This window comes from Myripristis murdjan, chromosome 12 (assembly GCF_902150065.1).
Source record: "Myripristis murdjan chromosome 12, fMyrMur1.1, whole genome shotgun sequence".
NCBI classification, from domain to species: Eukaryota; Metazoa; Chordata; class Actinopteri; order Holocentriformes; family Holocentridae; genus Myripristis; species Myripristis murdjan.
Window position 1 is genome coordinate 2,449,968 of NC_043991.1, and position 15,000 is coordinate 2,464,967.

Genomic DNA, 15,000 nt, shown 5'->3' on the forward strand with positions numbered 1-15,000 from the left:
CTTCTCGACCAACATCAGTGTGTGACCTCACCAATGCGCTTTTGGAAGAATGGTCAAAAATTCCTATAAACACTCTCCTCAACCTTGTGGACAGTCTTCCCAGAAGAGTTGAAGCTGTAATAGCTGCAAAAGGTGGACCGACATCATATTGAACTCTATGGGTTAGGAATGAGATGGCACTTCAGTTCATAGTATGAGTAAAGGCAGGTGAGCGAATACTTTTGGTAATATAGTGTATATATGTCATTAAAAAGTGCAGTCTGACCTGAGAGTCTCCAGTCTGCAGTTTGGACTCTCCAGTCCAGCAGACAGCAGCTCCACTCCTGAATCCTGCAGCTGGTTCTCACTCAGGTCCAGCTCTGTCAGATGGGGGTTGGACTTCAGAGCCGAGGCCAGAGAAGCACAGCTGCTCTCTGTCAACCTGCAGTCACTCAATCTGAATAAAGAATAAAATATGCAGCTATAATTTCCAGTGTTCTGGATATTGTGAGTTGGACTTCAAAGCCAAGGCCACGGTGTCGCAGTGAGTCTCTGAGAGTCCACAGCCAGAAAGTCTGTAATTACAGATTTAATGTCTGTGATTTTCTTCGGTTTATATAATGTTATATTATAGTAATATTAAATTGTACTACAGGATACACATTTTTTGAAAGGTGTTTCATGTATAATATCAGAAGAAACGAAGCAGTAGAAACCTGATGCTCAAGTTCAATTACACAGCAAAAACTCTGATTTTGAAGTATTGTAGGGGTGAGCTGCTGTGGGCATCACCATCATGTTGCCTCCTTTTTACCCTGGACTGCCTGAAGTATATTTTTTCTCTCAGAATCAATCCTTTATCTGAATATTTAGAGAACTACATATCTTTATCGTATTTCTGATGGTGTCAGGTATGGAAGCAGCTCTACACTGTTCGTATAATGTTGATTTCACATCAGGACTAACCGAGCCTTCCTGCAGTTCCTCACAGCTGGGATCAGTCTCCGTCGTCCCTCATCTGATGTGTTGTAGGCCTTCAGGTCCAACTCATCCAGAACCTCCTCTGACATCTGCAGCATGTAGGCCAGAGCTGAGCAGTGGATCTCAGAGAGTTCCTTCTCTGATCTGTTCTCTGACTTCAGGAACTCTTGGATATCCTGATGTACTGAGAGGTCGTTCATCTCCATCAAACAGTGGAAGATGTTGATGCTTCTGTCAGCTGAGACACTGAAGGTGTTCATCTTCTTCAGGTTTTTGATGACTCCCTGGATGTCTTCTGGTCTGCTCTCTGTCTGACCCAGCAGACCTCCTAAGAGCCTCTTGTTGGACCCCAGCAGGCCTCCGAAGAGCCTCTGGTTGGACCCCAGCAGGCCTCCTAAGAGCCTCTGGTTGGACCTCAGCAGGCCTCCTAAGAGCCTCTGGTTGGACTCCAGTGAGAGGCCATGAAGGAAACGGACAAAGAGGTCCAGGTGACCATTTTTACTGTCCAGGGCTTGGGACATGACTGTCTTCAGGAAGATATCCAGCGATGGCTTTTTGTCAACACCTTTATTCTTGCGTGTTCTCATGACTCTGGCCAGTACCTCTGTGTTCCTGTTGATGTAGCAGTGGAAGATGTAGACTGCAGCGAGAAACTCCTGAATGCTCAGATGAACAAAGCAGTAGACTTTTTTCTGGTGGAGCACACACTCGGTTTTGAAGATCTCTGTGCACACTCCTGAGTACACCGAGGCCTCTCTGACATCAAGACCACACTCCTCCAGGTCTTCTTGGTAGAACATCAGGTTGCCTTTCTCCAGATGTTCAAACGCCAGCCTGCCCAGCTTCAGAAGAACTTCCCTGTCAGTCTCCATCAGCTCCTGCTGACTCCTGTCATGTCTCTCATTGTACTTGTGCTTCTTCCTCTGTGTCTGAACCAGCAGGAAGTGTGAGTACATCTCAGTCAGGCTCTTGGGCAGCTCTCCTCTCTGGTCTGTAGTCAACATGTGCTCCAGAACTGTGGCAGTGATCCAGCAGAAAACTGGGATGTGGCACATGATGTGGAGGCTCCTGGACGCCTTGATGTGTGAGATGATTCTGCTGCACAGCTCCTCATCACCGGATCTCCTGCTGAAGTACTCCTCCTTCTGGAGGTCAGTGAACCCTCGGACTTCTGTTACCCTGTCGACACATGTAGGAGGGATCTGATTGGCTGCCGCAGGTCTGGAAGTTATCCAGAGGAGAGCCGAAGGAAGCAGATTCCCCTTGATGAGGTTTGTCAACAGCACCTTTACTGATGATGTCCATGTGACATCAGACATGACCTCATTGTTCTGGAAATCCAATAAAAACCTGCTTTCATCCAGGCCGTCAAAGATGAACACGACTTTACAGAGGGCGAGCTTCTCTGCTGTGACCGTCTGTAATGTTGGATGGAAAACACGGAGCAGCTGGAGAAGACTGTAGCGCTCATCTTTGATCAAGTTCAGCTCCCGGAACGAAAGCAGAACCACAAGACTGACATGTTGGTTTTCCAAGCCCTCTGCCCAGTCCAGAGTGAACTTCTGCACTGAGAAGGTTTTTCCAATCCCAGCAACGCCCTGCGTCACAACGACTCTGATGTGTTTGTCTTGGCCAGGTAAGGGTTTAAAGATGTCCTGGCACTTGATTGGAGTGTCACTGAGGGTCTCCATCTTGGATGTTGTCTCCAGCTGCCACACCTCATGTTGGGTATTAACCTCTTCCCTCCGCCCCTGTGTGATGTAGAGCTCAGTGTAGATCCTGTTGAGGAGGGTTCCAGTTCCTGCTGCAGCAGTTCCTTCTGTCACAAATTCACATCTCCTCCTCAGACTGATCTTATGCTCGTCTAAAACCTCCTGCAGACCGCCGTCCACTGGGCTGGTTTGACTGGGTGTCTGCAGTCCAGGTCTTGTTCTGGATCTTTCTCCACACTGGGGACAGGCAGGATCTCCTGATGGATCAGACTGGTCCCAGTATGAGGTGATGCACCGTCTGCAGAACCAGTGTCCACAGCTGGTGGAGACTGGATCCCTCAGGACCTCCTGACACAAAGCACAGCAGGACAGCTGCTCCTTCACATCACCTCGACTCCTCTTCCTGTCCCTGTGGAGATGAAAGCAGTTTGTTTATGTTTAGAAAACATTACATTTTAACTGAAATCTTAAAATCTTTTATAAAATGTCTTAAGTGGTCTCTTATGTCACTTTCTGACTACATTTACAGTGTTGTGAAAAAGTATTTGCCCCCTTCCTGATTTCTTATTTTTTTTTGCATATTTGTCACACTTAAATGTTTCAGATCAGAAAAAAAAATTAATATTAGACAAAGATAACCAGAGTAAATACAAAATACAGTTTTTAAATGATGATACAGCAATCCAAGAGCTTGACAGCTCATGCTTTTTTTATTTTTTATTCTCAATCCTGTGACAACCCCAAGTGGGTGGGGTTGTGTGTGATGTCCTGCTCGCCCTCTCCCCTCTTTTCCACAGGGCGTAATTGATGATGGGCCTCCGGTGTGTGTCTCGGAGGGGGTGGGGCCACGTCTATAAAAGCACCTGTGGAGTCCGCCCGTTCTCCCGCTCCTTTCCATTCCCGGCCTAGCCCTGCAGCGCACCTGTTGTCCTTTTTCGTTTTAGACTGCATCCAACACACACACACAGCCATGCACCCACATACACTACACTGATGCTTGAGAATTTGGATAAATCATGTCCCACTAAGAAAAATGCTATTTCTGCTGGAAATGTACAACATTTTAATGAATAAAAAGAATCAAGGGCATAATCAGGGGGTCCTTTGCACATTTGTAAGGTTCTTTTATAGGTTTATTTTTAATTTGTATTTAATGATTATATGTTGGCCCATGCCCTACAAAACCAGTTGTCCTCGGATAGGAGATAATCATTTCAACTTGATTAAAACAACAAAAAGTAATAATTTCATTGAATAATATCTTTACCACATGAAAGAGTACATCACAATATGTATTAAAAACTACAAACGATGGGTTTTGAACAATATTTACTATTATTTTGTGGTTGCTCAAAATGTGTCCCAGATATTCGTCACCACCGTCAGATATACATTTAAAAAATAATAATAAAAAAACCAAAAGGTCAATTACATTCCTGAGGAGCCCTTTTCAAACCTTCAGCTCTACTGCATGCTTCAAGACCGCTCAGGCTCCTGGAAGTTTGCTATTTTCTCTTAAGTCTATTCGTATTTTTGGACACTGCTACTGTCACAACCATAATATGTCAACACCGTCACTTCTGTATAAAAAATATTAAATTAGATTATGGAATAAATGTATACTTTTTAAGAAGAGGTCTGATGTAGGTAGCAACAGGGGGAAAACAAGCTGGCTAATGTGAACAACTCATGCTTATCATGTGAAAGAGCAGGTTTTTGTCTCCACCGTCAGACGTCACCACCGTCAGGTTGGTGACTGAAGTCTGAAAAATGCTTACAACAGTGCTCAGGATTGTTACTTTTTATACCAAATAGTTAAATAAAGTTGTTACGCAAGAAGCCATTGACTTGAGTGGTATAAATTTTGGAAATGTATGTTTTAATGAGGCGACTGTCACCACCGTCAGATTAGTGTCACCACCGTCAGAGGCAGTTATATTGGTTTTAAATGAATATGCTTACAATATGTTTCTTTGGTGCTGTTGAGTTATTAAAGTAATAGTCTCTTGAATACAAAAATATGTTTTTCAAATTTAAAAAAAAAAAAAAAACATTACAGTGACAGTGTTGACAAAAACAAAGTAGCCTAATAACTGGAAAAACCTATTTTGTGAAAAAAATGCAAAATGAGGAGGTTGCACCGGTACATTGCTGAACAGCCAAGACCTTGGCCTATAATGATATACCTTCAGATTTTGTAATTTAACGCACTTTTTTATTTCAAAATTAAAACCTGTTTTATCCAAATTCCCAAGAATCAGTGACTACTGACCTTCTGCATTACAGATATAGGTTGTTTTTTGTTGTTGTGTATTCTCACTGTCCGCGTCTGATTAAGAAATGTTATTGATTGGTAATTAGGGATGAGCCAGATACTCGGCTGAAACGAGTATCCGGTACGGATATAGCACTTTTGCCGAGTATGAGTATGATCCGAGTAATATGAGTCAATATCTGTGCTCGTGATGAATGAAAATCTTCATTAGGTAGCTGACTGTGTCCATGTTGTGTGATAGGCCAGTCACACACAGCGCCCCTCCCCTACACACACACACAGTACAGCGGTGCGCCGCTCACACACATCACACACAGCGACCCTCCCCTACGCCGTGTGCCCCACTCACACACACACACACACACACACACACAGGGACAACCTCAGCGGTCACTCACTCAGGTGTCAGTCGCGTCTCTTTTCAGTAGCAGTCAGGGTTTTTCCAGCTCGCTCTTCCCTCGGTCTGTAATCACTGATAGTCAGTAGAGTTTCTACTAAACTTGGTTGGTAACAGACGCGCTGCTTTTGAGCAGAGTTATATATTATATTAGGGTTTGGGGTTGGGGCTGAATGCGACTGGCGTCGTGTCTCTCACTGTCGACACAGCGCTTTTTTTTTTTCTTTTTTTTTTCTTTACCGTCTGCTCCCTCTTACTGGCTGGTTTCTGATATAAAGTTAGTTGGAAAACTTTGCTCGCACCGGACACGGTACAGAGTCACAGTCTTAACACACACACACCACTTACACACATACATTAGCTCAACACACAAAGTATATAATTATTTTGATTTTATTTTGGCCGCATGCACTGAGAGTCTGACACTTTCTCACTGTAGTTCATAAAAAATAAATATAGTAGTAGTATAAATAGTACAAGTTAAGCTATCTATATATCTATATCTATATAAATATATCTCTATCTCTATCTATCTATATCTATATCTATCTATCTATATCTATATAGATAGATATAGATAGATAGATAGATAGACAGACAGATAGATAGATAGATAGATAGATATAGATATATATCTATAGATATATATATATATATACACTCTCTAGTACTTCATAATTGCCTAATGCATGTGTTGTATTCATTGATGCACTTAAGAATACTCATGTTCTGTGTTCATAAAAAACTTGTTCGGTAAATAGTTTGTTTACTGTTGTGGTCAAAAACTTTGATCTGAAGCTTCTGAGGCTGTTCTGTAAATATAATAAGCAATAAATATAGCAACTTCTGATCAACCTGTATCAATTTCAGGCTTAAAATAACCTACTGGAAAAGCCCCACCCATTTCCGGTCAAACGCAGCCGACTTCCTGGCGAAACCCCGCCCACTTCCGTTTTCGGCCCCGCCCACTCCGAGTACGGATACGGATAATGTAGATGGTTAAACAGATACAGATACAGATAGTGGTGTACTCGCTCATCCCTATTGGTAATATTCCCTCTTGAGTTTGTTTTGTCAGAGATCTGAGCCAGCTCTGACAATCCGTAAAAGAAAAGTTGACCAACAAAAAAAGTAAAAAATCTCCACAATACAGCGTGAGGAGGAAACTCATTGCAACAAGCTTTCAACAAGCAAAAGAGGACGACACCCCCTTGATTTAACCCTGAGATTAGTCACCATGGTTACGACTCCAGTGAAGACCCCATAACAAATGTCTGAATCCCCTCCACATCCAAGTAGGTTTTCATGCTGGGTTCCAGTGCTCCTGTCTGCTTCCAGGACCAGAAGTCAGGTATTACAACACTCAGGCCAGGACAACATGCTTATCTCCTGATCCCCAGTCTGCACAAACACACCATTTTACAACAGTCCACAAGAACACATGTGGCCTGCAGGCTTTGGGGCCCAAACTGCATGGGATTAGCAGAAGGTGGGCGTGTCTGCAAAGGGGAGAGAACCCATTTTCATTCACACAGCTGGAGGTCAGAGGGGGAAAAAAGCTAAAATTTAGCCAAAGTTAGAAACAATACTTTTTTCAGAGTTCTCAGGTTCTGTAAATGCAATGTTAAAATAATACAGCAATGTGTTGAACCTTGTGTTTTTTACCTTGAACCTTGATGCTGAAATTAAAATGTACTTTTGAATACCTAAGTATTTTTAAAAAGAGATTACTTTAACTCAAGTAAAACATTTGACTGAGCAACTTCCACTGGCAGTGCAGTCATATTTGACCAGGAGGATCTTCCATACTGATGTGTGTGTGTGTGTGTGTGTGTGTGTGTGTGTGTGTGTGTGTGTGACATGAGCCATGGTGCATCACATGCACATCAGTCTGAGCAGCACAGGATCAGATTTATCTGTCAGTCAATGTGAATCTAAACTTCAGACTCAGGTGTGTGAAGAACTTGTGAGTGCAGGTGCAAGTGGAAATGTTCTCAGGTGTTTTGGTGCAAAACATCAAACAGCATCATAGTTTGTGGAAAACAGCACAGACCCAGATGTGTTTTGGTTAAACAGCTGGATTGCAGAGCAGGGAGCAGTCATTTCTCTCTTTGCAGTCTCTTTTCTTGATCTCCTCACTACTTGCTCTGCTATATAATCTCATGTCATCATATTCCATCAGGCTCACAGTCTGACAGCTGTCTTACTTTGTGTCTGAAGGTCCAGGTTCAGCACTGAATCTTAGAGGTTCTTCTTTAGACCGGTCACTCTTCATGGACAGACAGCTGGACACTGCAGACTCTGCTCTGTGGCAGGAACCTCTGGAAACACAAATGTTTGAAACATGTTATTAGTTCTTGTAAATCAGGGCTCCAGACTAACTTTTCCACTGGCAGCACTGGTGCTCCCAGCTTTCCCAGTCGCTCCCAGCAGCTCATGATTTGGTCACACCCTTTTTTTGTGAGGGGGGGTTCCAGCTAAAAGAGCGGATGTGGCTCATGACCTGAAGCATCAGTTTTGGGGTCACGTCTACTTTCTCCATGCACCACAAACAGATTTCACAAGAAAACAGTGAACACACACTGCACTCTAACAGCTGTCTTACTTTGTGTCTGAAGGTCCAGGTTCACCACTGAAGGCTGGAGGTCGTTCTTTAGACCGGTCACTCTTCATGGACAGACAGCTGGACACTGCAGACTCTGCTCTGCCCTCCTCTTCCTCCACACAGTCACTCATCTTCTGATTTAAGTCAGTCTAAGAGGTGCAAACACACACACACACACACACACACACACACACACACACCAAAGGGATGATATAGAAGTTAATGTTCTAGTTTCCTAATGGACAACAGGCATTAACTGTATTAAATGGAGTCAGAGCAGCTGCACATAAATATTGTGTGTTTCAACATATTTTTGTGGAAACGTCACTTATTTCGTTGCTATTTATATTTAGTGCATATTTATAATAAGGTTTTTGTTGTTTTTTATTTCTCCATTTCAAATACTGTTGTTTTGCAAATGTATGTATTTTTTATTTTATCATTATTATTTTTTTGGTCATTCTTTATATGAATCTCATGTAATTTTTTGTTATTAACGTCTTGCTAATTATTTGCTTTTTTTGTTGTTGTTGTTGTTGATGCAATTCCAAGCAGGAAAACACTGTCCCAAAAAATCATCCCAGGCCTATATGACAGAGAATGTGCTTCACTGCAAGAGAGGGTTAAAAAAGCCACAGCAGTTTGTCTAACAACTGGCAGCTGGACATTAATAAATAAAGGCATATTTATGTAATAAATATACATGACATTAGTAATTTATTATTTATTATTTTACATTATTGTTGGTAATCAAAGAAACAAAAAAAATCTGAAGAGCCGTTTGGGAGCCGAACGAGCCGGCTCTTTTTAGTGAGCCAAGCCAAAAGAGCCGGAATTCCCATCACTAGTTGAGGGACCAGAGGCCTGTTCTCCCCCTGACAAACAGGGGGAGAACATTCATTCATTCATCCATTCTTTCTTCTTGGACTTGAACTCAGAGATGGAACAGAAATCCTCTTCTGACGTCTGAACGTGTGCAGCTCTTCTAGATCATGACAGTGTGACAGAAGTCCAACATTAATGATGATGATGAGCCTCCTGGTCGCGGCTCGTCCAAACCTTCAACCTAAGTTTCACTTTCACTTGTGCTGCGTTCACGTCCTCATCGGAGTCATGGGAGAATTCACTCTCACCTGCATCCACAGGTAACAACAGCTGCCGACGCCCCTCCGGCCGCTAGCGGCGCCCCTCCAGCAGATGGCGCCCTAGGCAACCGCATATACTGCCTATGCCCAGAGCCGGCCGTGAGCGTACCACCATCTAGTGGATTTACAGTGACACTACAAATACAACTGAGATCTGATTCCCTCTGTGTGCAAAACACAATCAATGATCAATAATGCAGCGTGATGTTATGAGATGATTTTAAATTGTCTGTGTCTGTTTTTTTTATTGTGCACTTTTGGATTGTTTATTTATTAAATTTTTATTTATATATTTCATTGTATTTCTCTCCAATAATTAAAATTTGGGAAGAGTAGTAAAATTATATTCTGACAAAATAGGGATACATGATTTGGATTTTTTGATGATATTTGATATACTGGTATTTTCCATCTCTTCAGGCCGATTGCAGATGCTGATACTGATGTGTGCACATGTTTTTTTTTCACCTGACTGCAGAAAAAATCAAGTCTCTCCTGTAGAGAGGAATCAACATTTTATTATTAAGGCTGCTCCTATTGTGACAATGTAAAAATACAATGCTTTTCAAAATGTGCACATTCACTGGGCAAAATAAGAAAACCACTTCAACTTTGGTTATGTAAAACATGTAATATTTATTTTTGTGAGGCGCTCCTGACAGCAGACACAGCCAGGCCAGTAAATTTACATTTTGTGCCGATACAATATTTCATTTAAAGCCAATATCTGCAGATGCGGTTCTGATATTATCGTGATGTGATGAGCGACGGCTGCCGGCGGCTCCTCCTCAGTCAGACAGATCTCTGTGGTTTCATGTGACTGGCTTGACTGAGTTTGTTGTGACTGAATCAAATCTGTGTTTATGTCCTTAAAGACTGAAAGAAGAGAAGAAAAACAAGGAAATAAAGTCAAAACCAGCTTTTTGTTGTTTCTTCCAGGCTGTTCCAGGCCTCGTCCAGCTGAACCTCTCCTCGGCCTGCAGCGTCCCACCTGGAGACGCTGCGGCTCGAGGTTCCCAGGTTTCACTCCTCAGATTCAGCAGGAGGTGTTGGTGTGGACCAACAAGGGTCCAGGATCTGCACCGTTACCATGACGACCTACACACGAAAAAATGAAGGTGCTACCTGGAACCAAAAATGATTCCTCTACTAATTTTGCTTCCACAAAGAACCTTTTGGCAAGCGGTTCTTTAAAGACCCATTTGTGTTAAAGAACCTCCAAAGGTTCCTCAAAGAACCATCAAAAAAGGCTCCAAAGAAAGTTCTTCGTGGACCCAAATGGTTCAGTAAAGAGCCTTTTTAAATATTTCTGTTAAAAGGCTCTTTGAGCACTTTAAATCAAATTATTGAGGGTCGGTTGGAAAACATGAACGTGAACCCAAACAGCTGAGAGAAAATTAATCAGCAACCATTTCGATAATAGGACTTAATGATGTTTTTGTGGACATTTGATATCAAAATATTAGATTCCAGGCATTTAAAGTGATACATTAACTTTACGGGTATTAGTCTAAATAAGTAAACGCTATTATAAATGATTAGTGGTCCTTAGTAAGAAAGTGACTTGATGATGGTCCAAAATGAAATTACAGTAAAAAAAAAAAAAAAAATCTCACTCCATCAAGACTGTGGAGTGGGTGATGAGAGAAGGTTTGCAGTGCATGCTGGGTGTTGTAGTATTTTCAGTTAAGGACAGCTGCAGCCCCTTTAAATCAACATTAAACAGCACCAGATGCAGTTTTCCCATAATGCAATCTCCTCCCATGGTGAGGTTGTTCTCTAATGCAGCTATATTATTAATATTCTGAGGAAAAAACTCATAACTTTCACCTCTATAATATTTTTTTCCCTCTAAAATGGCCCGAATCCACTGTCGTAGATATCTGCACGTCTAAACACCTGAACAGGATCGTTTCTGCTGGATGTCGGTCTTGAATCCTGGATTTCTGATGGGGAAAATTATTATTTTCTAACTGAGCAACACTGAAAGTAAGGCAGCACTTCAGGTCTTACTCTCACTTTTTATTTCATTTTGTTTTTGGAACCAACCTGCAGACAGACTCCTGATCTGTCTGCAGCTGCAAAGGCAAAGGACTGCAGCTGCACTGATGCAGGATGTCCAGCAGAGGGCGCTGCCGGTCAGAGCTGGGCGAAACAGGTGACAAAGTGAGTCGAGTTGTTTCGGCTCCTTCAAGCCTCTGACAACAACAGCAGCTCAGCGTGAAGTCCTAAATCTCTGTCAGCGCTCTTTTCTTCCCCTCCCCGCCCCTTTTCTGCCTTTTTCTGTGTGAATTTGTGAATCAAGACGAATTCATAACTCGTGATTTAACGCAGACAGACGTTACATTCCATCACATACAGAAATAAAACTCTACAGACCTGCATTACAGTAAACAGAGTGTGACTGTAGTCAATACGGAACATGACTGTGTGGGAAAGGAAGAAAAGAAAAATATGAGATAAAGAGAAAAAAGAAAAGACTTCTCTGCCCTTCTCTACTAATGCACACATGACTTTAGTTATAGGTTTGTGTGTGTGTGTGTGTGTGTGTACATTTAAACAGATGATAGCAGAGGCAAGGCAAAGGAGTGGGAGATGTTTTTTTTTTTTTTTTAAGTTTCTCGCAACTAATCTGACATCTTTGCAGCAAGTCAAACGTTGAACTGATTGAAAACAAAAAATGGTTTACCTTTTTTTTCCTTTCTTTTTTTTTTTATTTATTAGAATGGCTAAAGTTTCCTGTAGCCCCAAGTTGTAAGGCAGTTTATTTATGTATTGATGTATTTAATAGGAAGGAGCACAGCAACAGTGCTTGTGGCGGATGCTAATTTGCAACGCCTGCCTCTAAGAGGGGCTTTTATTAAAATAAGAGACCAAAACAGTACATTTAAATAAATAAATAAATAAATAATAAGGTAATTTGAATACTGAAAAATATAATAATACAATAAAATACACATGTAGCAGCAACATAAGTGCAGAAAATGAGAGAGGATATAGTTGTGAACAGAGTTACACAGTTTGTTGCTGAATGAACCAGCTGCTTTTAAAGAGATTACATGACCAGGCGTCGAGGTTTCACACAGAAATTAAGACAACAGACAAATATGAAAATGTCCAGAAAGCCCTGAGCGGGCATATGAGGTTTTTAATGATTTAGGGATTTTAGGGATCACATGAGAGAAAGATCAGCACAAAGTTACAGGCCTGCAGTGATAAACCCTGTTAAAGTCTTCATACTTAATGGCAGTGGCGCAAAAAGTGGGTATGCACTATATGCAGTGCATAGGGGCGCCGCACTAGAGGTGGTGCTAAAGCGATGGACGTCACTGATTAGGCGCACCTCCGCTCCTTCAAAGACAGTAGGTAAGTTATGTCAGTGTATGAAGAGGAGCCTTGTAAATATTCAGGTTAGCTAAAGCTACTCCTAGTAAAACCACAGGTTACTGTTGTCTTGCAACTGTGTACTGGTCAGTATTTACAATATAACAGATCATGACAAGAAAAATAAAGGAACTTGTTTGTGGTTATTTTTTGTTCAGACAGTTGTCATTTTTTGAAAAAGACGGTGAATCATAAAACAAATGATAGGACCTGGGAGGGATACACTTGAGTTTAAATGTCTTCACTCGGATATAACACTACAGTGCTGTTGTGATGTATCTGATAAGTCTGATCAGATGCAGCGTCCAATCAGTAACTGATATACAAGAAGGATATCATTTGAATTTTAACTGATATCCGTCTTGGAAATTTCATGTTTTTTATATGTGGTTTGACTGATGTATTTTTGAAATCTTCTTAACACAAAGTTCATGTCATTCAGGTGTGAGGATGGAGAGAAAGAAGAGAAGAAGAGAGAGAAAGAATCAGGGCAGACAGGGGAAGGCCACAGATTGGTCTAATATCAGGTGGAAGTGTAGGAACAGCCACTTGATACCAAGTGATTTCCAAATATTATTTCTATTGAAAACTGCATTACCAAGATGTGTAATTTATTCAAAGCTATGAAATAATGCTTGTTTGACTGTATGACTTAGCGGAGAAGAACACAGGCAAGGGGTGAAGGAGACAGACATGAGGTTGGTGATGGCATCTGCTAAAAGTCTGTAATAAAAGTCTTATATTTTATAAGTCCATGAATAAATAAGATTTATACACGTAAAAATAGAATAAAAAGACAAAAACTGTGTGTCTGAAATGTGTCTGCATACCCCTCAGAAAGCAGGTAGTTGTGCTCCTGCCTACAGCCCTGCTACAAAATCATATATACAATATCACATGTTCATATGATTACACATTTGACATTTGGCAGACGCTGCGGTCAGAACGTCCCAGCATGCAGTGCGTTTGGTGTTGAGCAGCTTGTGACAATAATTATACGTGCAATAACATTTAATAATATACTGATGTAATGATTTTAAAATGTAAAATCTCTCTCTATGTCCAGGATCTTGAGGAGGAATGGAGCTCCGTCCCTTCAGGAGAGCGCCTGTGACGCATTGCATGCTGGGATTTTACAAAAACTTGTAACCAGCAACAGATGAAGAGGAAAACAAAATGAATTTTATTTTACAAAAGAAATGGCCATAAGTTCACCAAACCTGTCAGAGTCTGGAGGCCTGGCCCAGCAGAGCACAGGGATGGGAAAGTCTGGGCCCGTGAACCCTGAGGGGGCTTCTCTCTCCCTCTCACACACACACACACACACACACACACACACACACACACACACACACACACACACACACACAGAGTCTCAAAATTTCTAAAAAATATCAAACAACCACAAAACTGTCCATAAAACCGTATTTATAAACATCGTAAAAAAAGTAAGGAAATTTGTGTTTGGTAGATTATTTCTTTGTTGTAACAATGCTTCTTGGCAATAAATCTGATACTGTTAGAAAGTCTGTTTATTACCCTTTAAAATGGTGGAACATTAGTGGGATGAGCAGCAGAGCTGAGGATGTGGGCTGTGCCCATGAAAAATTTGCCAAGTCTTCAATGCCAAACAGCTGATTCTGCTATTGACTCTTTTTGGTGTTTGGTGGATTGGATGATTGAAGTTTGAAGAAACAAGACATATTGGCAATTTAACAATTGATCCATGTAACAAGCAGGAGCCTCAGTAGCGTGTGGAAGAACCAGACAGCCACAGCAGCCTGGCACCTCCTCCTCATGCTGCTCACCGGCCTGCTCACACACTGCTGTGGGTCTGTGTGGTTTCCATGGCAACACGAAACGTTTCACTGAAACATGCATCAAAAGCAGCTGTCAACTTTGTTCCCCTGCATAATGGACCGTTTTGTCATCAGTTTTGATTTCTTTGGCGACCTAAGTTTGGATAAATGGCTGAACGACGAAGACAAGACAGAAGAGAAAAAGGAGAGATACGCGAGAGTGACGAGTGAAGAGCTGGATCAGCTGGAGAGGTCAGGAAATGAAACCGGTACGGCCCGGTCAACGTCTTGGGCCGTCAAATGTCTACAAGACTACCTGACAAACACCGGGCAAACAGCTGATTTCTCAGCTGTAAGGAAAGAAGAGCTAAACAAGATCCTCCAAGAATTTTATGGAGCTTTAATTTCTATAATAAAGAGCGTGAAATGCCTCAGCGGAGTCAGCACCACGGACAGTACCCGCTGAGGCAGATTCAGCACCACGGACAGTACCTGCTGAGGCAGATTCAGCACCACGGACAGTACCCGTAAGATTTCACAGGAAGATGTGCGGCTGAAATAAAACATCTGCCGGTGAGTTTATGAAATCACAATCAGAAATACTGTATTGATTCCTGGGGAGAATTTTTTTGATAAAGATGTCAAATGTCTTAGCTGCTTTGGAGACGGTTGGTGCTTTCGGGGAAGATCGGTGTTTTGGACCATGTTATGTCAGGGAAAGAG

At 41.8% G+C, this 15,000-nt stretch overlaps 1 protein-coding gene across 1 annotated transcript; it reads right to left on the bottom strand.

Moving 5' to 3' along the window:
* Positions 1 to 273: 273 nt before the first annotated feature.
* Positions 274 to 2,837, bottom strand: LOC115368739 (protein NLRC3-like; the record flags this gene model as incomplete). Its single annotated transcript, XM_030065066.1, is given in 4 exon segments — positions 274 to 472; positions 474 to 554; positions 946 to 1,296; positions 1,396 to 2,837. Coding segments are annotated over 4 exon segments (2,073 nt in total), but the record flags the coding sequence as incomplete, so codon positions are not given.
* Between the last annotated feature and the right edge of the window lie 12,163 nt (positions 2,838 to 15,000).